Consider the following 24,268-nt stretch of genomic DNA (forward strand, 5'->3'; position numbering starts at 1 on the left):
ATTTTCTTTCCAGAAAACTTAAATGGCCTCAAAACATCACCAGCTTATTATCGTTGTTTTGTTAAACAGAGACCTTCAGAATTACATGGCCTGGCGATTTGTGATGGATCTTGTCAACAGCCTCAGCCGGGACTACAAGGACACAAGGAATGCTTTCCGTAAGGTGCAGAAATTCATCTCTCCCTAAGTTTTAATGATGCCTTTTGTGAGCCACGAAAGATAGGTTTTTGATGTAGGTGTAGTATGTAAATATTTAATGTATTTGGGATTTTGCACACAAAAGCCAGATGTGTTTGCTGAGCCTCTGCTGGAGTGTATCTATAATTTATGGGATTTATGCCTGATAGCTGAGTGGATTTGAAAGCACTGCACTGGTACCTGGTCTCTTGTTTTTCTGAATCTAAATTAATCCCCATTTTAGTATCAGAACAGTCACATTTATTTGCAAGGGATTACAGTTCTGACTGACTTGTTAGAAACTCTTCATCATCCGAAGGAATACATTGGCAAACATTATGGCCCCAGTCTTGGTTTTCAGTCACTGGATCCTGCTGATAGCTTAGTGCTTTTAAGGAAATGCTGAGCAATTTCAGCAACTGGACATGGAAGCTCTTTGTATTTCCAGAGCAGAAGTGGAAGAGCTCTCCCTCCGTAAGAGCTTTTCCAGCGATCCTCCCGTTAGAGAGCGAGCCCAGCGACGTGCCCCGAGCAGGGGCATGAACTGGGTGAGTGCAGGGAGGAGGGGGACGCTGCCCTGACAGCCCTGTTTGCCCTGCTGTGCGTCCCACAGGCCCTTTATGGCACCACCTCCGAGACTGCCGTGTGGCGCCGCTGCGCCAACTACGTCAACGGGAACATGGAGAGCGCCGTGGGCCGGCTCTACGTGGAGGAGGCCTTTGCTGGGGACAGCAAACACGTGGTAAAGCCCTCAGCCCCTCAGCCCGAGCGCTGCCAAAGTGGCATTCGTCACCCCCGTGCGCTCCCTGACACAGCTCTGGTTGCACTTTTTATTACAGCGTCGCCACAGTGGGTTTGGTTTCTAGGTTTTTATCCCAGTGGTAATGGCGGTTTATTGCAAAGGCTCAAAAATGCAGGTTTTTATCGGAGTACAGCGCGAAATGTGAGGCTTGCAGGTGCACGGCTGGAGGGGGAAAGCCCCCGCCTGCCATGGGCAGGTCCACGGGCAGCTGTGCAGGAGCCAGTCCTCACAGCCCAGGAGCAGCACTCGCTGGCACCAGCAGCCACTGCTGTGCTTTGAGAGTGACACCAATGCACATCCGCCGCCACTGGGCACAGGGGCGATTGGTTTCCTCTGTTCACCTTCAGCCACACAGGAAGCTCCTGAAAATGGACCTGAAGTGAAGCCTTAGCTGACTGAGATCACCCCTGTGTGTGGTGTGTGTGTGTGTGTTTCACCTGGTGTGAAGCAACCCATTTTTGGGGTTGGCATGAACACAACGATTCCCTCAGATGCACAACATCCAGCGGGACAATGTCTATCAGGTTTTAGTAACCTGAATGACTGAACTGCATTGCCCACCGTCTTACTCTGTGGGTTTGTAACATTCTGATGTTTTGTCCAGGTTGAAGAAATGATTGCAGATATACGTGATGTTTTTATAAAAACCTTAGATGAACTTCCCTGGATGGATGCAGTGACCAAAAAGAGAGCAGAACAAAAAGTAAGTTCTGTCTGAAATATTGCTAATGTGTAGTTCTATAAAAGTCGGTATTTCAGTTGTTTGTCCTGACAAAAAAGAAGCAGTAAATTCTGTCACTATATTATAATACAAACGCATTTAGAGTTATGCTCATATAGGCACAGCAGTTTGGGATTCCAAGGGATGGGGCCTCTGGAGATAGGCACACAAAATAGGAAGAATCTCTATACAAGATTAGGACCTTTCAGGCAAATCAGTGATTAAGGAGCTAGATAATGAATATCTACAGGAAAACAATACTGAAAATGAGAAGGAGTGATTTCTGGTGATTTGACCAGCTATTAGGAGGAACAGGATAAAACCCATAAACTTGTGCTTTCAATGCATAAAAAATTTAAACAAGATCTATATATAATTAACATCCTGCGGTTTCTGCAGCGGCTTCCATATTGCCTTTCTTATATAATTTATTATTTAAAAACATGGCTGGATTTACTATGGATATCAAATTCCCTTGTCCCTAGGCAACAGCAATTAGAGAGAGGATTGGTTATCCCGATGAGATCGTGACAGATAATGACAAGCTCAACAGTGAGTACCAGGAGGTAAGTTTGCACAGTAGGCAGGAGGATTAGAAAAGGGGTTTCAGAGGAGAAAAGGGTCGTTTGCTTTGCTTGCCCCAGGTGACACGCAGATGTGACAGGCTCTGCTGGCATTCCAAGGACATGTCCACGCTCTGTTGGGATTGTGTGAGGGCAAGCACGGAGCCAGCGGTGCTCAGTGCAGCATTCCATCCGGCACAGCCTGGCCCAGCACTGGGTGCAGGGCATGCACAGGCACGGAGCTGACTCGTGTTTTGTCTGAGGCAGAACTGCCCCTTACCAAGTGGCAGCTACTGGTTTGCAGCAGGCAGCCCCAGAGGTTAAGGGCAGCACCAACAATTGCTGAGCTCCACTCAAAGTATGTCTAGGAAGAGAGAATGAAGAGCTCTGGAAAAAGTACCCAGCTGCTAACACAGATCCAGCTACAATATCAACACTGTGATGTAGCAGAACTCTTCAAATCAAGGTCTAATTGCAGATCAAAAAATATTCTTAGAAATGTGTTGCTTAGCTCATCATGCTTAAGACTAGATTTTCCTGGTCCACGTGCCTTTTATCCCCAATCAGTAACACCACCACTAACTCCTCTTCTCCCTTTCTTTTTAGTTGAACTACAAAGAAGAAGAATACTTTGAAAACATTATTCAAAATTTAGTATTTACCCAGAAGAAAAGGTTGAAAAAGCTTAGAGAAAAGGTGGACAAAGAGGAGTAAGTATTTAATAATACTCTGTCTAGTCTTTTATCCAGTTTTCACAGGAGAAGGTACCTTCCAACTTCAAGTATTCTGTGATTCTGTGACACAGTTTCTAGGCTTATTCTAGCAATCATTAACTTTGCCATTAACAATTGAAATACTAACATTTATTCTTCTGGTGTTACCAGGTGGATAAGTGGAGCTGCTGTTGTCAATGCTTTTTACTCAGCAAGCAGGAATCAGATAGGTAAGGTTTACCTATTTACTGATGCCTGGATTAACTATTTTTTATATATGTATGTATGTACTCTTAAAATCAGGAAGTGAAACGATCTTGATATAACAAATTTGAGTATAAGGATTCCGAATGTCAGCCTACCCAAAACCATCCAGGGAAATAAAAACCCCTGTCCATTCTGGATAAAGATTAGAACCACATGGAGGCCCCAAGGTTTCTCATCTTGTGAGCAATCCCAGCTCCCTTCACAGTGCTGCAAGGCTCACAAGAGTCATGAAACATTTCACAACATTAATTATGCTTCTCGATATTTCTGTCACGTCCATTCTGCAAATAGTGCTTAAATTTTAGTCATCCCAATGTGACAGACTGCAGTGTCCTTTCTAGGCCATCAGTGAGGTACTGTGATCCACCTGTAATTCCTGAAAACAAGTCTAGAAAAATGGAAAAACCTTGTCCTGCAGGGCTCTGCACAAAAATGCAACAAGATTATTTCTTAGTGTGAGCATTTAGCTCTTGACTGAACAGTTAACACAAAAACTTCCAGAAGGCTTTTGTTTAAAATAGCTTTGTTCAGTAATTTGTAGGAAAGGAATCATGATGTGGAAGACTGAAACTGGTGACTGGCAGTTGATGTGAGTCATAAATTCTTACCTCATCCTTTAACTATGGCATGCACAAGATAATTAAGGCAGTCTGATCTTTAGAGTGATGTCTGAATTAGCTTAGAACTAGACTTTAAGAAAACCCTCTTAAAGAGCAGTTCTGTGCATGGTGTGTAGGGAACCTGGAGCTCTGTTACTCCACCTGGGTATGGTCTGACCTGCACTGCTCCACCAGCAGCTCAGACCACGAGGAACCCACTCAGCTTCCAAAGTGCAGCTGAGCTGCTGCTGGTGTTCCCCCGGGAGGAGGCTGCACAGCCCCGTCCCCGTCCCCGTCCCAGGGCAGAGCTTCCACGGGCAGCAGCTCGCTCCTCACACTGCTGATAGCATCCGTGCTTCCTGATAACAGGGCAGAACAGTGGGGCATTCACTCCATAGCAATCCAGCACTGCCCTGGCACTGCTGCGGCAGCAGCCTGCACACACAGCAGACCTGGCTGATTTCTAACCTGTTTGCTGTTTTCTGGTTTTCCCATGGTTCTATCTTGTCCTGAAAGAAAATCCTAGAACTGAACTGGATTTATTCTGAAATGCAAGAATATCAATCTTCTTCCTTTTGCTGTGTGAGAACTGCCAGCCAATTCCTTCTGTCTGTTTAAGTTGTGTAGAGTTACATCCACCTCCTTCCCAGGGAGAATTAAAACTTCACATTGCAGCTGCAGCAGGGAGACAGAAAAAGGCCTTCACGAGATACTAAGTGGAACTGAATATGTTATAGTGTTTTATTACTCTTACTTTATTAAAAAGATCAGAATTGCAACATGGTTTCTTTTTAAATGAATTTTTTTTTGTAGAAGAAGCCTAGAAAAATGAGCAGAGAAGTGGGTAAATGGAACTGCTTTGTTCCAGTTCTTTTATTGACAGCTTGGCCTATTTTTATTGATTCTAGTGGGAGTTACTTGTATTTTCAAGGGAAGAATAAATTTCTGTCTCTGAGAGTGATTTGTGATGGAATGATCAAATAATCTATTCTTCTTGGGGGACACCCTCCCACTTCTCACAATGTTGTGAGGTTTGTTCAGTGATGAGACTGAAGTCTGTGAATGCTAAGTGATGTAAATTGGAACAAACTGCTTTTTCCTGCAGAGCAAAAGAGTAACAAAGCAGAAGCTGGTCATGATTTTGGAAGTGTCTGAAGAGGGGATGGTCCTGCTGCTCTGTTGCTCCTGTCCTACAGCATTCCCATGTGTCAGTCACTTGCTGCTGCTGGGAGATTCGAGGGAACAGGGTGGTTGTGGCTGAAGCCCATAGAAGTGGTCTGGCCCCACTGTACCTGCAGGATAATGGGGCAGGGCCTTAACTGTGCTGTGGCTTCTTTTTCAGTCTTCCCTGCGGGCATTTTGCAGCCCCCTTTCTTCAGTGCCGCCCAGCCCAAATCCCTGAACTACGGCGGCATAGGAATGGTCATCGGGCACGAGATCACGCACGGCTTTGACGACAACGGTGAGGCGCCGAGCTGCTAGGGACAAAACACCCCGTGCACAGGGTGTTTGACATGCCGTGGTGCTTAATCCTTCCAGGGAGCATGAGAGGGAGATGCATTTCCGTGTGTCACATGAAGTCTGGATTTCTGGGGCGTTACAGTATTGCTCTCCCAAGAGCACAATCCAAAGTCTTGCTCGCTCCCCTCCTCGCTGCACCAAACCCTCTTTTCTTGTATAAATAATTCTGTTTGACATACTGTTACAGGCAGGAATTTTAATGAGAACGGAGACCTTGTGGACTGGTGGACTGAAGAATCGGCACGGAATTTCAAGGAGTTGTCCCAGTGCATGGTGTACCAGTATGGGAACTTCTCGTGGGACCTGGCAGGTGGACAGAACGTAGGTCCTGTTTGTGGAGCTCCCCAAACCGGTTTGGTGGGACAGCACTGCTTGCGGTGCTACATGGAAGGCACAAGAAGTTATTTCTCTCAGTTCCACTGGCTGGCTTTTTACAGCCCGACAATATATTCCATCACACAGGACAGGGAAAAGATAAAACTCCCAGCCCTGGGGTTTTCCCAAAACATGTGTTGAAGTGTGGGAACTCAGAGAGGGGCCAGTAAAAATAGAGAATTTCAATGTATTTTGCAGCCCTTTTATTCACACGTTAAATTCAATCAAAGGATGATTCTAGATTTTGAAGCTTTGACTATCATGAATCAATATGTTGGACTACAGGTTAAAATATGGGGGTTTTTAAATAAAATTAGAAATTTCCCATTATCAAAGCTTCATCATTTTTGGTGCTATTTGACTGACTTAGGAATACCTGCTAAATAGAGATCTTCTACGTATCTGGCTACCAAGAAGCTACTGAACTTGCCTACTATGCAGAAGAATACCTTCTAGCAGGTTTGCTGATGTCTGTAAACAGACAATTTCAGCAGTTGGGAGTTTGAATTTTAACTTGTTCTACAGACTACATTCTGTCCGCTTCCTCTAACTGGAACTGTGGTAAAAAACTGAGGATTAAAGACAAGGAGAAAAGAAGAAGAATAAATGAGCAATGACTAAGTAGCAGAAAATCTGGGTAAGAGATACAGAGCCTAGAAAGTTGCCTGGAGGGGAAGGAAGAGGATTAGAAAAACAATAGTATCTCAAAACATGGATTTTGAGACAAGGGACATAAAGACTTTTCAGAGATTTTAACATAATCTTCTGCTAAACCTTCAGATTTTAAGGTAATTCTTGCCTTTAGAAACTGGAAAATGCACAAGGTTTGGAATTAAAGGTCCTGGATGAGCTTTTTTTTTTCAGAAACCAATACTTTTCCTTTTTTACAGCTGAGTGGAATCAACACACTAGGAGAAAACATTGCTGATAATGGGGGTGTGAGACAAGCATACAAGGTAAGAAATACTCATTTTTCTATTTTAGCCGAAACTGTCAGAGATTAAGAAAATCAGTTTCAGAGCCTTGGAAGAAGAAACACAATTTCTGTGCTAGGGACAGGACCAGACCTACTGTGCCATCAAGGCCTGGATTAAATCTACTGGCCAGCTGTGGTATTTCTCCCATCCTGTTAATCATGTCAGGCTACAGATTACCTGTTCCTAGGGAACTCCTTTTCAATTTTTTTCCCTTTCTGAATAAGGAATGTGTGGAATGGAAACATTCACTGGCTCACACTTGGACCATGACCTAAGGAAAGTGCTGATACCAGCAGCTGTCTGCCTCTGGCTGTCTTTTTCACCAGGTTTTTCATGCCAGAAAGGAGGGGCAGAATGACTTTCTTCTGACCCATAAACATAAACACTTTGCTTTTCATCTTGTACGGGTGACTTGGGCCCTCTGTACTGATATCCCAAGACACTGGACCCTCTGCACTAAGCCTTCCATGGGAGCTGGATGCTTTTTGGCTTTGCTTTCCTTCTCTTCCTCAAACAGCTGCTGGACTCCCTAGATTGGCCACTCTGACAATCAGAGAGACACAAGGTTCTTTTTGTGGACATGGTCTGGAAGAGAGTGGCATATCAGCTTCTCTGTCAGCTTTTCTTGTTATTCACAAATCTGATGGCTGCAAGCCTCAACGTGATCCTCCTTCCCTGAGCACCTTCTGTGGCAAAATACTCAACACTTGACAACTGAGTGCTGTCACTGTCACAAAGAGCTCTGGGATGCATGGGCCAACTCACGCTTCTCCAAGCTCTCACTGGAAATGGACATGTTTGAGGGCAAAGACAATTATTAATGAGAGTTTAAGGAATGATTTGGAAGCCTAAAAGAGGCATCAGGCTTATTAGATTAGTCTGATCTTCGGTTACTGGAATATTTGTGCAAAGTACGAAGCCATGAAAGGGGATACGCTTTCTGAAAGGAATGGGAGTAGCCAGAAAAATTAGGTCAGAAGTATTAAAAATTATTATGACATCAAAAAAGGTCCAAAAGGACTCGTGAGAGGTCAGTATCCCACCGCCCTCTCCATGCAGGTAGAATCAACCCCTTCTGCATCCTTCCAGCCTCCCAAAGGAGCATTCCCGCTGCCTCCTCGCGGCACTCCCAGTGCCCATGGCTCTGCCTCCAACAGTGCAAACACAACAATCTGCTCCTTCCTCTCCTGTGACCTTTCACATATTTGAAGACTTACATGCTTCAAGGCCAGAGTTCTCTCCTTTAGACTAAACAAACCCAATTCTTTCGATCTTTCCTCATAGGTCATGTTTGCTGGACCTCTGCTCATTCTTGCTGCTTTCTTCTGGACTCTCTCCAGTTGGTCCACATCTTTCTTGAAGGGCAGTGCCCAAAACTGGACAGAGCACTCCAGCTGAGCCCTGGCCAGCACCGAGTGGAGTAGAAGGATTACTTCATGTATTTCATATAAGCCCCTCCTGTTTACACATCCCAGTACAAAACTGGCCTTTTTTGCAGTGCTGTGGCACTGTTGGCTTTCGTTCAGCTGTTATCCATGGAAACTTCCAGAGCCTTTTCCATGGACCCGCTATCTGCTCATTCCTCAGCTGCGCTTGGGCAGTTGATTGGCTTTACTCGTGCGTTGCTTTGGCACTGACTTCAGGCAGAACATTTCTCCAGCATCTTTCATCAGTGATGATACACTAACAACACATCGTTTGACACGTCTCCATAAGAAACATGAAAGCAGCTGTTCTCACTGTGGCAAGGTTTTAAAGCCTTCTGCAATTCACTTTAAAAAAAAACAAACCCCAAAAAACCCACAGTGGAAAAAAATCTCTTTTCTCTTTTTCATAATGCAGTATTAAATAACTGATACTAAGATACTAAGTACTAAGAAATGGTCCTGTTGTCTTCTCCTTCAAGGTGGCACATGTGGGGTGGATGGCCAAGGGAGGCAACGATTAATTATGTCGAAGAATCCATGTTCCTCCTTGTCATCATTTCATTTTGACTGGAAAAATGCTGGAAGTGGTAACATTTCTACTCACTTCATTCTACAGGCTTATGAAAACTTTGTGAGAAAACACGGAAAAGAAAAACTTCTTCCTGGTCTCGACATGAACCACAAACAGCTGTTTTTTCTGAACTTCGCACAGGTATCCTTTACTTCTTGCCTGAGGGCTTTGAAAACCACTTGACATTACAGTTTAACAGCAAGTCAGAACAGGCTGACTGCCTTGGGCTAACTGAGAGCTGGCAGAGTTGCAGAGCTGAGCAGTGCTCACTGCAAAGCAGTGAAAATAAAGTCTTGTTAGGTGATTTTTATCTTCCCTAAAGAAATTAATTCAGCCACTTATAAGCCTGGTAGGAAGTGCCTCGTGCCCAAGTGCCTTTGTCTGAGGACAGTGACGTGCTTTTTTTAACAAAATACACCCTTTTGTCTCTATGTTCTAATGTGGAATTTATTCTCATGAACATTCGGTGTTTCACGGTTAAATGACAGCGGGTCTCTTCCTGTAAAATGTTAGGCTAACGATGCTTTTCTTTGTTACCTGTGCAGGTGTGGTGTGGAACGTACAGACCGGAATATGCAGTGAACTCCATCAAGACAGACGTGCACAGCCCAGGCAAATTCAGGTCAGCAGAGCCGGCAAGCCCCGCGCAGTCCCGAGGTGTAACACTGACACACGGCTGCTTGTGGGGAACTAAGTGACCCTGCCCTTCCCGGGGATCTTAAACACACACTCATCCACAGGCAGAGCACGCTGGGGCTGCTTAGGAGAGACAGACGGGCTGGGCTGTCCCTGTCCCTTCCAGCCCAGCACTGCCCAAACAGGCAAAGCCCTTCGAGGCAGCTCCACAGGCAAAGGAAGGATGCAGCATTGCTGTCTCATCCCTGAGAAGATCCACCTTAGTTCTGTCCACACTATGGAGCAGCTTTGAGCACTCTCCAGCACAGGACACACACAGCATCACCTGGCTGTCACTGTGTGACTGTTATTGCAGAGTCCCGGTGACTGTGTCTGGAATCCAGGGCTCATCCACAAGTCCCTGGCTCCCTCAATAGCTCCTGATAGGGTTCTTGTACACCAACAGCACGGATGAACTTTCATCCTCCACTGAAGTCACGGGCAGAATCAGTGGGAGATCACTGCCCCTCACTCTTAACAAGCCCCTGTGCTGTGGTACGATAGCAGACGTGCAATTTGTGTCTGGTGTGCTCAGCCAGCCTTCCCAAGATCAGCTGGGCTCAATTCAGTAGAGCCATGCAGGAAATGTGGCTGCTCAGGGTGCAAGCCTTTGAGCCAGACTAGGATCTTTTCTTTTTCTCTGAAGTCAGAGCAGCCTATTCATCAGCAGAGTAACAATGTGCTCTAATAAACCTGTTTGGTCCAATGCCACGATATCAGTGGTAGTGCAGCCATCACAGCATCTGCTGGAAGGCTGAGTCATCTCCAGGCTCCGTGTCCACAATAGCCAAGTTCTGTGCTGATACAATCCACTACATTAATTCCAGTATCTTTCTTTCAACGGCTTTTCACCAAATCTTGTTTGTCCCACACACTCAGCTATTTAGTGAAAGCAGGGACTGTTCCCTCACTGTTCTCGCCTGGTTTCAGTGCGGGTGGGTTGTGCTGTCTGGGATCTCTCCCAGAGGCAGTTTGTGCACCAGCTCCTACAGTCATTCCTGTCTGGTCTCAGTGCTAATGAGGCTCCAGAGGCTCTTCAGAACCTCAGCACATCTGATTTGGATGAGGTACAAGGCCTTTGAAGCTGACTAGTTCAGCATCTCAGCGCAACAAGCTGTGTTTGTGTGTACCCTGGACACGTTACATCGTGCTGTGCTGTCTGTACCTCCCTAGGACAGGCTATAAACTCTATATGCAATTAATACAAGTGTTCATGAGAAACCAGACAACATTCTCAGAATGGGCAGTCATTTACAGGATGAGGCCCTCTAAGAGCTCTAAAATAGAAAACATTTCATGAGACATACCCACAAAATTAACACCTAATAACATGCTACACAAGTGTCACAAAGGCTCCCAAAGTGCCTTTTTTGATTAGTAACTGGGGGGTGCAATGAGGCTTTTCAACACCTGCTACACTGACTGTGGGCTGCTTCTCCTTACACGTAGGACAGGCTGCTCCTCATAGACATTGTTAACTGCAGAGCATCCCATTTTAGCAGCTCTTGTTCGTTGGAGCAGTGAAGCACAGCTAGATCACCAAAATGCGTGAGGTTTTTGATAATCCTTTTTCTGTGCCATCTCCTGTTCCGCTGCTGGCTCCCAAGACCAGGGAGTCACTTTTGGCCTCCTAGAACAACTGAAGTATTGCAGGTGTCAGTGCTGAACTTCACCTCAGCTTCTGTGGGCACACCCTGGTTCTAATGATGATCATAATTCTCAGAATAATTATGAATTACTTAAAGAAACAGTTATTTAAGGAACTTCTGGGCCACAATCAATGTCCATCAGTATCTGTATTTGACCTGTTTCCCTGCAGAGGTATGTGCTGCTGTATTCCCAGTCCTGAAGGAACAAGTGAGTCTTAGCAGATCTATTCACACATGTTCACAATTACACATATAAAATCAGCCTTAGCTGGAATGGCCTCATACTCACTTCCCATGTTGAGTTGAAAGCCATTGTTTGTATGAGACTTTTTGCCAGAAAACTCATTCACTGGAAAATCTGTGCAGAACGCCCAGAGGAGCAGCATGATCTCAGTTAAAACTTGGTTGGTGTAAAAATGTAAATGAACATTCACTGACGAGTTACCACCACAGCTCTTGACCTCAGGGTCTTGTTTTCCCTTCACCAAGAAACTTGTCAGCAAAACGTAGCTGAAAAAACCCTCAGTGAAAACTACTGACAAGCAAGAAATCTGTTCTAGGTGAAAGAACTGGCTTGTGAGAGCCAGCCATGAGGAGGGGACAGGTCCTGTGTTTTTGGGGTTGCAACAGGGGCAAGACGAGCTGAAGAAGAAAACACAGCCAGCCCTTGAGGTGGAATGAAGCAACAGTCAGAGCTCAGCAACAGGGCGTTCCCACACTACAGTGAGGTGACACAACAAAACAAGTTACAAAATATGGGTCATGTTGTTTGTTTCCAGCCGAGGCGGGCGGCAATGACAGCGTGTTGCTTTGCTTTAAAGGGTCCTGGGGTCACTGCAGAACTCCCCAGAGTTTTCAGAAGCCTTTTCATGCACCACAAGAGACAACATGGATCCTGCCAAGAAGTGCCGCGTTTGGTGACGGACTGCAAACCTCACATCTCAAGGAGCTTTCCAGGAAAAGAGACCTTTCCAGTTGATTTTGAGAAGGGGAGGAGGGAGGAAAGCTGAGCGGGGAATGCTGGAGGCCCGGCTGTAATCCTTGGTGAACATGCAAACCCAGATCGTCACCCGTGGCAGCGCCGCAGGCAGCGCTGGGCTGCCTGGCTGTTTCTGCCCGCAGCCCCGCAGGACCGAACGCACCTGGCAGTGCGCAGCCGCTCCTCACCTGCACCGTAACCCTGCCCCACAGCCAGCGGCTTGTGGGACTCATTTTTAAATAGGTGTAACACATCGTCTCCCCCCGGTCGGCGAATGCAGGTTGCTGATCGGGGGGAGGAAGGAAGGTAACACACATTTTAGCCATCCTAACACGACAGAGAGAACAGCTTATTTCCCAGTGTCAGACCTTGTACCCTCTGCTGTTACGGGAAATCTGTTCTACCAAATGTTTTCATTTTTACTTGAAACCATTTATACAAGAGGAGTCCAAAGACCTGCTGTACTTAAGTAACTTCTCACTAATTACTCCAGCGTGTATTACCTGAAGTCCCTATTTACAACAGTTAATTTACAGCTTTCCAGCCCAACTGAAATCATAGGTAATTTATTAATTTCTGTATCTATAATCTGTAAGATTGTGATCAAAGACCCTTTCACAATTTTCTAAGCTTTATCTTGCTTTCTCTAAAGTCATTCTTTTTTAAAAGTTTCTAGTAATGTATAAATCATAGTTTTTATATTTAAATCTTGAGCTACACTTTTGACTTGAAGTATTGTAACATATTTTATCAGTGGCTGCATAGAACTGGGAAATTGGACTAAAGCATGGTATCGGGCAATAAGATAAAGCCTACAAAACTGAGTTCTCCAGTGGAGGACACAAACATCGGAGTTTTCAGGCTGACTGTCAGTGCTTAGGCTCAGATCCTGCACATCACTTGTACGTGTTCTGATCAATGTCAGTCCTCACATCAGGAAAGCTGCACAGCTGATTGCTGAGTCTGAAGGAGCTTTAAGTAAGAGGGTAAAAGGCTTTAAATCTGCAATGATATGTATTAAACATCCTCATGCAGATTGCAAAGGAACTTACTGCTTTGTTTATCAAAGCAAAGACATTTCCAAACCAAGTACCAGATACCTCAGATGACTGCTACAATAGGTCTATTTAAAAACCTATGTCCTTTTAGCTTTCTGTCATCTGATCAAAACATTTTGATAATAAACTGAAATTATGAGCCAAATGCAGTGTGTGTTCTTCATAGGAACTATGAAAACACAAATTCTCTGCAAACAGATGTCTGTGCTTGCCCCGGAGCCACACAGGTCAGAAAACACAGACCACAACAAACAAATCCCTCTCACAGCTCCCAGGATCGGCCTTGGCAGAGCCTCTCGCAGAGAGGGGAAACCCAGAGCTCCTCTATTTTCACACAGAAACCAACATTTCACACAGGGACCAACACTTTGCACAGCCTTGCACAGAACAAGGGCCAAAAACAGCCTCCAGCGCTCGGAGGGAGCTGGAACGGGGCTGGAGACGGAGAACGGAGCCAGGCGGGCCCTGCACAGGTGGGGAGCGCCCTCGCCTGCGCTGTGCCCCGGGCTCCGATGGCCCTGAGGGCCCGACCCGGGGCCTCACCCCGCCCGGGTCCTGCCTGAGCCGGGGTTCTGCCTGAGCCGGGGCTCTGCCTGAGCCGGGGCTCCTGCCTGAGCCGGGGCTCCTGCCTGAACCGGGGCTCTGCCTGAACCGGGGCTCCTGCCTGAGCTGGGCTCCTGCCTGAGCCGGGGCTCTGCCTGAGCCGGGGCTCCTGCCTGAGCCGGGGTTCTGCCTGAGCCGGGGCTCTGCCTGAGCCGGGGCTCCTGCCTGAACCGGGCTCCTGCCTGAACCGGGGCTCTGCCTGAACCGGGGCTCCTGCCTGAGCCGGGGCTCCTGCCTGAGCCGGGGCTCTGCCTGAACCGGGGCTCTGCCTGAACCGGGGCTCTGCCTGAGCCGGGGCTCCTGCCTGAGCCGGGCTCCTGCCTGAACCGGGCTCCTGCCTGAACCGGGCTCCTGCCTGAGCCGGGGCTCTGCCTGAGCCGGGGCTCCTGCCTGAACCGGGCTCCTGCCTGAACCGGGCTCCTGCCTGAACCGGGCTCCTGCCTGAGCCGGGGCTCTGCCTGAGCCGGGGCTCCTGCCTGAGCCGGGGCTCTGCCTGAGCTGGGCTCCTGCCTGAGCCGGGGCTCCTGCCTGAACCGGGCTCCTGCCTGAGCCGGGGCTCTGCCTGAGCCGGGGCTCCTGCCTGAACCGGGCTCCTGCCTGAACCGGGCTCCTGCCTGAACCGGGCTCCTGCCTGAGCCGGGGCTCTGCCTGAGCCGGGGTTCTGCCTGAGCCGGGGCTCTGCCTGAGCTGGGCTCCTGCCTGAGCCGGGGTTCTGCCTGAACCGGGGCTCTGCCTGAGCCGGGGTTCTGCCTGAGCCGGGGTTCTGCCTGAACCGGGGCTCTGCCTGAACCGGGGTTCTGCCTGAGCCGGGGTTCTGCCTGAGCCGGGGTTCTGCCTGAACCGGGGCTCTGCCTGAACCGGGGTTCTGCCTGAGCCGGGGTTCTGCCTGAACCGGGGCTCTGCCTGAGCCGGGGCTCCTGCCTGAACCGGAGCTCTGCCTGAACCGGGGCTCTGCCTGAACCGGGGCTCCTACCTGAACCGGAGCTCTGCCTGAACCGGGGTTCTGCCTGAGCTGGGCTCCTGCCTGAGCCGGGGTTCTGCCTGAACCGGGGTTCTGCCTGAGCTGGGCTCCTGCCTGAGCCGGGGTTCTGCCTGAGCCGGGGCTCTGCCTGAACCGGGGCTCTGCCTGAGCCGGGGCTCTGCCTGAGCCGGGGCTCTGCCTGAACCGGGGTCCTGCCTGAGCCGGGGCTCTGCCTGAGCCGGGGCTCCTGCCTGAACCGGGGCTCTGCCTGAGCTGGGCTCTGCCTGAACCGGGGTTCTGCCTGAGCCGGGGTTCTGCCTGAGCCGGGGTTCTGCCTGAACCGGGGCTCTGCCTGAACCGGGGCTCCTACCTGAGACGTGAGGGGCTCCAGGTGCCCGCAGGTCCGGGCTCGGGGCTCACACTGGAGCGGGCCGGGGGCTCCTGAGGGCGGGGGCAGGTGAGGCAGCGCCCCCCTGCAGAGCGCACCTGGCGCGGCCCCGCCGCACCGGGACCGGGACCGGGACCGGCACCGGCACCGGGGCCGGGACCCGCCGCGCCTTGTTCCCTTTGCACTTCTACCCAGAGCAAGGCAGGGCCCTCAGCCCCGCCGGGGAGGTTTGCGGGCATAACGGCGTCACGGGCACAGGTAAGCCCAGGTGTGTGAGGCACTCCGGGAAGCCAGGAGCAGGTTAACCTCTTCCCTGGGCTGGTGTCAGCTTCTGGGGCAGGAGAGATGCAGCAGGTGGGCAAAGCACCCTGGAGCCACTGCCCTTGACATGGGACTGGGAACATCCCACCCAAACTCTGGTTCACAGGCAGGTGTTATCCATGTCCCACCCAAACTCTGGTTCACAGACAGGTGTTATCCATGTCCTACCCAAACTCTGGTTCACAGGCAGGTGTTATCCATGTCCCACCCAAACTCTGGTTCACAGGCAGGTGTTATCCATGTCCTACCCAAACTCTGGTTCACAGGCAGGTGTTATCCATGTCCCACCCAAACTCTGGTTCACAGGCAGGTGTTATCCATGTCCTACCCAAACTCTGGTTCACAGGCAGGTGTTATCCCTGTCCCACCCAAACTCTGGTTCACAGACAGGTGTTATCCCTGTCCCCGTCCCACCCAAACTCTGGTTCACAGGCAGGTGTTATCCCTGTCCCACCCAAACTCTGGTTCACAGACAGGTGTTATCCCTGTCCCTGTCCCACCCAAACTCTGGTTCACAGGCAGGTGTTATCCCTGTCCCTGTCCCACCCAAACTCTGGTTCACAGACAGGTGTTATCCATGTCCTACCCAAACTCTGGTTCACAGACAGGTGTTATCCCTGTCCCTCTCCCACACAAACTCTGGTTCACAGGCAGGTGTTATCCCCACGGCTCTGCTCTGCACCAGTCCTGCTCTTTGTACACCAGCACCCTTAAATGGGATTACAAGCACTGAAAGAATATAAACATGAGCCTGGAAGTTTCCAGGATGCCACATGCAACATCCTGGGACAGGGGACAGACACTCCTCTCTACTTGATCTACTCCAAGAGCTGTTCAGGAGAAAGAGGGAAAGCCAGGCAGAGGCCGTGGGGCAAGCTTGGCCTCCTACTGTAACAATATTGTGGGGGCCTGACACTGAGGTTATCACCTCGCTTTAATAGTGTAGCACCAGCATTTTGCAAAAAATCTGAGTGTGCATGGTTTATCCCCCTCAATCACCCGTGCCTCTCTGAGAGAAAAGAACCTAGCTCTCAAACACTCATTTTATTTTCAGGAATGAAAAACCCCAAACCTTTTGCTACCCCTTTTACCCCCGCACATAAGCAGAGCTTCACGCTGTACAGCTGCACCACGAGCAGACACCCGAGTGGGCTGTCTGAAGGTGGTTACAAAAGGTCGCTGCAGAGTGCTCAGTGATCTTCCAACAGCGTGGGGGATGCATATTTTCTTGGAATAGTCCTCTCTTTATTACCCCATAAAACTGGCAGAAACTTCTGCTTTGTATACAGCAGTCAGCTCCATGATATTGACGCCAGCCTAGAGAGTTATTTTGGTTTGCTCTGCCAAATCAGATCTCAAAAATCAGGTAAAGCTAAACCAGATTGTAGTGTTTACGTTTTATCTCTGTAACATTTTAATTGGAAACATTCAATTTCCAGCGTTGTGAGACACCCAAAGGGCTGTTTGGGCCAGCGGGACCTTTCAGATATTTCCCTCTGTGCCTGGCAAATGAAGTGAGTTGTAAAAACAGATGTGGTCAGTGTGGAGTCACAGCTGGATCAGTCTGGGTGGGCTCAGAGCCCGAGGAATTGAAGGTGAGACCCTGAGGTGTCTGCTCAGGGTGGGCTCTGGGCTCAGGCAGCCCCTCGCAGGGAGAGGGGGATGTTCCCACCTGCAGGGACTCCCGGAGGTGCTGCTCAGGCGCCCTCAGGACACAGCAGCCGTGCAGGCATCCAGAATCTCCAGGGTTTAGCCCCTCTCTTTCAGGACATCTGATGAGACTGGATCCCCTCAGTCCATTCCCAGCTGAAGAAAGCCGGTGTTAAGACAATTCCCAAATGGAATGTCACGCTTCAGTGCTCCTGCTGACTGCTGGAGTGGCCCAGGAATGTTCGTGGCTGCACTATGGCCAAATCTATTTGTGTTTCCATTCCTAAAGCTCAACAGACAGTGCCCACAGATGGAGACAGGATGTCTAACTGATGTGCCTTCCTCACGTTCTCAAAATTATACAAATTAGGTGAGCAGGAGTAAAAAAAATAGTTTCTTTCTCTGTTTAACCCCATCAGCGGTTGTTAAGAGTTTTTTCACATTCCCCTAAACATACAACTTGCTGGGATCTTCCAGACATGCCTCTCACAATAAATTTTCTGCTTTAATTGGGGATTGAATTATTAATGATTTCATTTTCTCAGAACTACAGTTCTCCAGTAGAAAAATCTTCATGCTCAAGAGCCCAAAGCTGTCAGTGAAAATGCAGTGATCTGATGCTCAGTTGTGATTTAAATGGCAAAGTCACTGGAAGTTCACGTGGCTCATTATTAACTGGGGGAATATAATTATCTCCAATTCTAATTAAAGGCAAACCCCCAGTACAAGACACAGAGGGCCCCCGGTGAGCCTGGGATTCAGCCTCACTCAGCTGTACAACCCTCCTAGCCCTCAGTAAGCCTGGGGTTTTCTTTCCCAAGGACATGCAATGTTTCTGTTCATAACAATACAGGAGATTTTCCCCATAATAAGGCTAAAAATTGCCCAGGCCCCATAAGAAATTAACCCTTGCCTGTTTCTACCAAGCTTGAAGTGCCTTAGCTGGTAGTAGCTGTTTTAAAAGTTTGTTGTTCAGCAAGCAGGCAGGTATCTGAGCTACCACAAGATTCCAAGAACCACTGCCTAAATTGCAAATAATGCAAGAACAGGGAAATTGGTTTGGTGATTCTTCCTAATGGATAAAAAGTGTGCACGACATTTACATTGTTGATATTAAAAATAACTCATTTTATACGTATTTAGTCATTAGAAATCTAAACTGAACATGTGAGTTCTTCTCATCCAACATCATTGTAGGCTCTTCTGACCTGTAAGACACAGAAAATTGCATTTAAAAGGGTGGCAGCCACAAGTACGGCAGAGGAGTCTGCTGTGTGACACTGCTGTCACTGCAGGGAGCTGTGTGTGACACTGCTGTCACTGCAGGACTCTGTGTGACACTGCTGTCACTGCAGGACTGTGTGACACTGCTGTTACTGCAGGGAGCTCTGTGTGACACTGCTGTCACTGCAGGACTCTGTGTGACACTGCTGTCACTGCAGGGCTGTGTGACACTGCTGTCACTGCAGGACTCTGTGGGACACTGCTGTCACTGCAGGGAGCTGTGTGTGACACTGCAGGGCTGTGTGTGACACTGCTGTCACTGCAGGGCTGTGTGTGACACTGCTGTCACTGCAGGGAGCTGTGTGACACTGCTGACACTGCAGGGAGCTGTGTGTGACACTGCTGACACTGCAGGGAGCTGTGTGACACTGCTGTCACTGCAGGGAGCTGTGTGACACTGCTGTCACTGCAGGACTGTGTGACACTGCTGTCACTGCAGGACTGTGTGACACTGCTGTCATTGCAGGGAGCTCTGTGTGACACTGCTGTCACTGCAGGGAGCTGTGTGACACTGCTGTCACTGCAGGGAGCTGTGTGTGACACTGCTGTCACTGCAGGGCTGTGTGTGACACTGCTGTCACTGCAGGGAGCTGTGTGTGACACTGCTGTCACTGCAGGGCTGTGTGTGACACTGCTGTCACTGCAGGGAGGTGTGTGACACTGCTGTCACTGCAGGACTGTGTGACACTGCTGTCATTGCAGGACTCTGTGTGACACTGCTGTCACTGCAGGGAGCTGTGTGTGACACTGCTGTCACTGCAGGGCTGTGTGTGACACTGCTGTCACTGCAGGGAGGTGTGTGACACTGCTGTCACTGCAGGACTGTGTGACACTGCTGTCACTGCAGGACTCTGTGTGACACTGCTGCCACTGCAGGACTCTGTGTGACACTGCTGACACTGCAGGGAGCTCTGTGTGACACTGCAGGACTCTGTGTGACACTGCTGTCACTGCAGGACTCTGTGTGACACTGCTGCCACTGCAGGGAGCTGTGTGACACTGCTGTCACTGCAGGACTGTGTGTGACACTGCTGTCACTGCAGGACTGTGTGTGACACTGCTGTCACTGCAGGGAGCTGTGTGTGACACTGCTGTCACTGCAGGGAGCTGTGTGTGACACTGCTGTCACTGCAGGGAGCTGTGTGACACTGCTGTCACTGCAGGGAGCTGTGTGACACTGCTGTCACTGCAGGGCTGTGTGACACTGCTGTCACTGCAGGACTGTGTGACACTGCTGTCACTGCAGGGAGCTGTGTGTGACACTGCTGACACTGCAGGGAGCTGTGTGACACTGCTGTCACTGCAGGGCTGTGTGACACTGCTGTCACTGCAGGACTCTGTGTGACACTGCTGTCACTGCAGGGAGCTGTGTGACACTGCTGTCACTGCAGGGAGCTGTGTGACACTGCTGTCACTGCAGGGAGCTGTGTGACACTGCTGTCACTGCAGGGCTGTGTGTGACACTGCTGTCACTGCAGGACTCTGTGTGACACTGCTGTCACTGCAGGGCTGTGTGTGACACTGCTGTCACTGCAGGGAGCTCTGTGTGTGACACTGCTGTCACTGCAGGGAGCTGTGTGTGACACTGCTGTCACTGCAGGACTGTGTGACACTGCTGTCACTGCAGGGAGCTGTGTGTGACACTGCTGTCACTGCAGGACTCTGTGTGACACTGCTGTCACTGCAGGACTGTGTGACACTGCTGTCACTGCAGGACTCTGTGTGACACTGCTGTCACTGCAGGGAGCTGTGTGTGACACTGCTGTCACTGCAGGACTCTGTGTGACACTGCTGTCACTGCAGGGCTGTGTGTGACACTGCTGTCACTGCAGGGAGCTGTGTGACACTGCTGTCACTGCAGGGAGCTCTGTGTGTGACACTGCTGTCACTGCAGGGAGCTGTGTGTGACACTGCTGTCACTGCAGGACTCTGTGTGACACTGCTGTCACTGCAGGGAGCTGTGTGTGACACTGCTGTCACTGCAGGACTCTGTGTGACACTGCTGTCACTGCAGGACTGTGTGTGACACTGCTGTCACTGCAGGGCTGTGTGTGACACTGCTGTCACTGCAGGGAGCTGTGTGACACTGCTGTCACTGCAGGACTCTGTGTGACACTGCTGTCACTGCAGGGCTGTGTGTGACACTGCTGTCACTGCAGGACTGTGTGTGACACTGCTGTCACTGCAGGGAGCTGTGTGTGACACTGCTGTCACTGCAGGGCTGTGTGTGACACTGCTGACACTGCAGGGAGCTGTGTGACACTGCTGTCACTGCAGGGCTGTGTGACACTGCTGTCACTGCAGGACTCTGTGTGACACTGCTGTCACTGCAGGGAGCTGTGTGACACTGCTGTCACTGCAGGGCTGTGTGTGACACTGCTGTCACTGCAGGGAGCTGTGTGACACTGCTGTCACTGCAGGGCTGTGTGTGACACTGCTGTCACTGCAGGACTCTGTGTGACACTGCTGTCACTGCAGGGCTGTGTGTGACACTGCTGTCACTGCAGGGAGCTCTGTGTGTGACACTGCTGTCACTGCAGGGAGCTGTGTGTGACACTGCTGTCACTGCAGGACTGTGTGACACTGCTGTCACTGCAGGGAGCTGTGTGTGACACTGCTGTCACTGCAGGACTCTGTGTGACACTGCTGTCACTGCAGGACTGTGTGACACTGCTGTCACTGCAGGACTCTGTGTGACACTGCTGTCACTGCAGGGAGCTGTGTGTGACACTGCTGTCACTGCAGGACTCTGTGTGACACTGCTGTCACTGCAGGGCTGTGTGTGACACTGCTGTCACTGCAGGGAGCTGTGTGACACTGCTGTCACTGCAGGGAGCTCTGTGTGTGACACTGCTGTCACTGCAGGGAGCTGTGTGTGACACTGCTGTCACTGCAGGACTCTGTGTGACACTGCTGTCACTGCAGGGAGCTGTGTGTGACACTGCTGTCACTGCAGGACTCTGTGTGACACTGCTGTCACTGCAGGGAGCTGTGTGTGACACTGCTGTCACTGCAGGACTGTGTGACACTGCTGTCACTGCAGGACTGTGTGTGACACTGCTGTCACTGCAGGGAGCTGTGTGACACTGCTGTCACTGCAGGACTCTGTGTGACACTGCTGTCACTGCAGGGCTGTGTGTGACACTGCTGTCACTGCAGGACTGTGTGTGACACTGCTGTCACTGCAGGGAGCTCTGTGTGACACTGCTGTCATTGCAGGGAGCTCTGTGTGACACTGCTGTCACTGCAGGACTCTGTGTGACACTGCTGTCACTGCAGGGCTGTGTGTGACACTGCTGTCACTGCAGGGAGCTGTGTGTGACACTGCTGTCACTGCAGGACTGTGTGACACTGCTGTCACTGCAGGGAGCTCTGTGTGACACTGCTGTCATTGCAGGGAGCTCTGTGTGACACTGCTGTCACTGCAGGACTCTGTGTGACACTGCTGTCACTGCAGGACTCTGTGTGACACTGCTGTCACTGCAGGGAGCTCTGTGTGACACTGCTGTCACTGCAGGACTGTGTGGGACACTGCTGTCACTGCAGGGAGCTCTGTGTGACACTGCAGGGCTGTGTGTGACACTGCTGTCACTGCAGGGCTGTGTGTGACACTGCTGTCACTGCAGGGAGCTGTGTGTGACACTGCAGGGCTGTGTGTGACACTGCTGTCACTGCAGGGAGCTGTGTGTGACACTGCAGGGCTGTGTGTGACACTGCTGTCACTGCAGGGAGCTGTGTGTGACACCATCACTTACCGCGGGGCGCTGTGTGGCACTGCCACCCCTTCCTGGTCAGGAGAAGACAATGTACACCATGAGGGCACAGCCCACGATCCAGCCCAGTGCCAGCAGCACGGGCACAAGCAGGCGGGACAGCGGGGCCTGGGCTGGCACAGAAAACAGGGTCAGGGACACTGACAGGGAGCTGCTGACCCACGCCTACCAAGGCCAGGACCGCAGGTGGCCATGTCCCAGGCTGCTGAGCCATTTCTCAGCTGCTCAGCAGGCTTAGGTCTGGCTCAGAGGAGCCCAGGCAGGCTTAGGCCAGGCTCAGAGGAGCCCAGGGCAGCCCAGGTTCTCTGTGGAGCACACGGAAGCAGGTCTGGCTTTACATCTCCACACAACATCAGAATTTTAAGGACCCTTCCATCAGTTTCCTGCAAGGAGCACTCTTGCCAGAAAGCAGAATAACAACCTTTGAGAGCCTATTACGTACCAATATATTACACCTCTTACAGCACATCTTTACACAGCTAATAGAATTACAGGTTTTACAGGAACTGTGTAAAACTAACCACAACACCTCGCACAGTTTAGATCAAGCAGGCAGGCTCAGAGGGATGCTTACTAATTTTAGGATTGCGACACTGTTCTTCTAAAGCTCTGCACAGCACACCTGTCTGACCAGGATCCTGCTGGGGGGCACAGAGGGTCTCTCAGAGCTCTGCTGATGCTGCTGGCTGTGGGGCTTTGTTATGGGAGCTCCAGTTTAAACCAGTATCAGGGTAATTTCTGTGGCTTCAATGGAAACTCACATAAATAGTGTTCAGTGTCCTTTTGTACCTCAGCAGAAATTCACTCTAGATACCAGAGTCAGTGGTGCAAAAAAACCCAGGAAATAAGTCTTTAAAAGCTTTGAATGTAGCTATGAAGATGTATTAAAAAGTTCCCTTTACAAGTGTTACCTGAGTAACTGCACACAGCACACACCACAGCTACAGTTGTAAATTTAAGTGAAATAAATAAAAAATTACAATAGATATAAAATGCATTTCAATAAACTGCCTTTTCTCCTTGGAGAGAGCAAAGTGTGCTTACAATGGAAAGGTCATTATTAAAATTTCATTTTGCTCTGCCACTTGAGCTTTGTGGGGTTAAAATCTAAATTATTCTGCGTTCACTTGGCACTGCACTTGGAGCTCAGCCCCACACAGTATAACAAAAATGCTGTCAAACATAACTCATTTTACACACTGTCCTATTGTGTCAGCTCACCTGGAATGACAACTACAAAACATAAAGAAAACAAAAGTGGTAGGATTCAAAAACACAGGAGGAACCCAAGCTGTTAATGGAATTAGCTTTTAAAGGATACACTTTCTTACTGAAAAGTTAACTATATATAGTGTATCAGGCAAAAATACAGGTAGCTGAGTGTATTCACACTGCATTGCTCAGATCTATTAATTTCAGTACATCATTACATTCACATTTAATTGTGCTTCTTACCTGGTTCTGCCATCCCCCCTCTGCTGGTTTAATGGCAGGTTATGGTTTGCCTCTGCAGTTGCTCTGAGAGCCCTGGGATGCTTTAAATAGAGCAATATTTGGAATGTGCTGCAGCTGCCGGGCTCACTGGTGCCAGGGGTTGGCTATAAGCATTCAATTGTCTAAAAAGGCAGGAATTCAGGGGTTCAAGGTTACCTCTGCCTGTTCCTCCAGCTGCACCTCTGCTTCAGAGCAGCCTGACTACAGAGGGGTCAGTTTCTTGAAGAGGGAGGGAAACAAGGGTGAAAACTGCTTTAGGGTCTCTTCATAGCCCCCCATGGTAAATGCAGCTAGCACTCATGAGCACCCCTGTATGTCCAGCACGACAGGGATCTGCTGTGTCCTGAGTCCCCCACTCTTCTCTCATCCCTCTCCAGTGGAAAACCCAGCAAGCCCTGCTCAGGATTCCTGTGCAGGTATCCCTGTAGCTACCACTTCCACGCTCAGCACCACCAGCTCTCTCCTACTCGCAGGAGAAGGAAGCCCAAGGAAGGGCTGCTTTGCAGGGATCCCTGTGCAGGGCAGAGCAGGGGGGCAGGAACATGTCCTGCATCACACCTACAACACAGCTGGGAGGGACAGCCCTTCCCCAGGCACCCCCTCAGGAAGGGGACTGCACTGCTGCTTCTCCAAAATGGGAGCAATCTTACATAAAACTCAGGCCAATGTAACACTTTATCATGCCATGCACTGTTCAGCCTGTCACAACATTTTGAGACA

General features: G+C 49.8%; 2 protein-coding genes across 5 annotated transcripts in view; one reads left to right on the top strand and one right to left on the bottom strand.

Annotated features, from left to right (window-relative positions):
- Positions 1 to 12,091, top strand: part of MME (membrane metalloendopeptidase) — a 31,555-nt gene extending 19,464 nt beyond the window's left edge. For all 4 annotated transcript variants that reach the window (XM_068200133.1, XM_068200132.1, XM_068200131.1 and 1 more), the window contains exons 12-23: positions 70 to 163; positions 791 to 919; positions 1,584 to 1,682; positions 2,186 to 2,266; positions 2,870 to 2,973; positions 3,148 to 3,206; positions 5,185 to 5,304; positions 5,551 to 5,684; positions 6,629 to 6,694; positions 8,759 to 8,854; positions 9,259 to 9,335; positions 11,859 to 12,091. In XM_068200133.1, the coding sequence (XP_068056234.1) occupies positions 70 to 163; positions 791 to 919; positions 1,584 to 1,682; positions 2,186 to 2,266; positions 2,870 to 2,973; positions 3,148 to 3,206; positions 5,185 to 5,304; positions 5,551 to 5,684; positions 6,629 to 6,694; positions 8,759 to 8,854; positions 9,259 to 9,335; positions 11,859 to 11,958 (1,159 nt within the window). In that variant the 3' untranslated portion in view covers positions 11,959 to 12,091. The remainder of the gene's footprint in view (positions 1 to 69; positions 164 to 790; positions 920 to 1,583; positions 1,683 to 2,185; positions 2,267 to 2,869; positions 2,974 to 3,147; positions 3,207 to 5,184; positions 5,305 to 5,550; positions 5,685 to 6,628; positions 6,695 to 8,758; positions 8,855 to 9,258; positions 9,336 to 11,858) is intronic.
- Positions 12,092 to 22,041: 9,950 nt separating this feature from the next.
- STRIT1 (small transmembrane regulator of ion transport 1) lies at positions 22,042 to 23,522 on the bottom strand. The gene is made up of 2 exons (XM_068200076.1): positions 23,510 to 23,522; positions 22,042 to 22,167 (listed from the first exon to the last, which is right to left on the bottom strand). The coding sequence occupies exons 1-2, from the start codon at positions 23,520 to 23,522 to the stop codon at positions 22,073 to 22,075; spliced, it is 108 nt and encodes a 35-aa protein (XP_068056177.1). The 3' UTR covers positions 22,042 to 22,072.
- Between the last annotated feature and the right edge of the window lie 746 nt (positions 23,523 to 24,268).

Source organism: Anomalospiza imberbis, chromosome 10 (genome assembly GCF_031753505.1).
Source record: "Anomalospiza imberbis isolate Cuckoo-Finch-1a 21T00152 chromosome 10, ASM3175350v1, whole genome shotgun sequence".
In the NCBI taxonomy this organism is placed as follows: Eukaryota; Metazoa; Chordata; class Aves; order Passeriformes; family Viduidae; genus Anomalospiza; species Anomalospiza imberbis.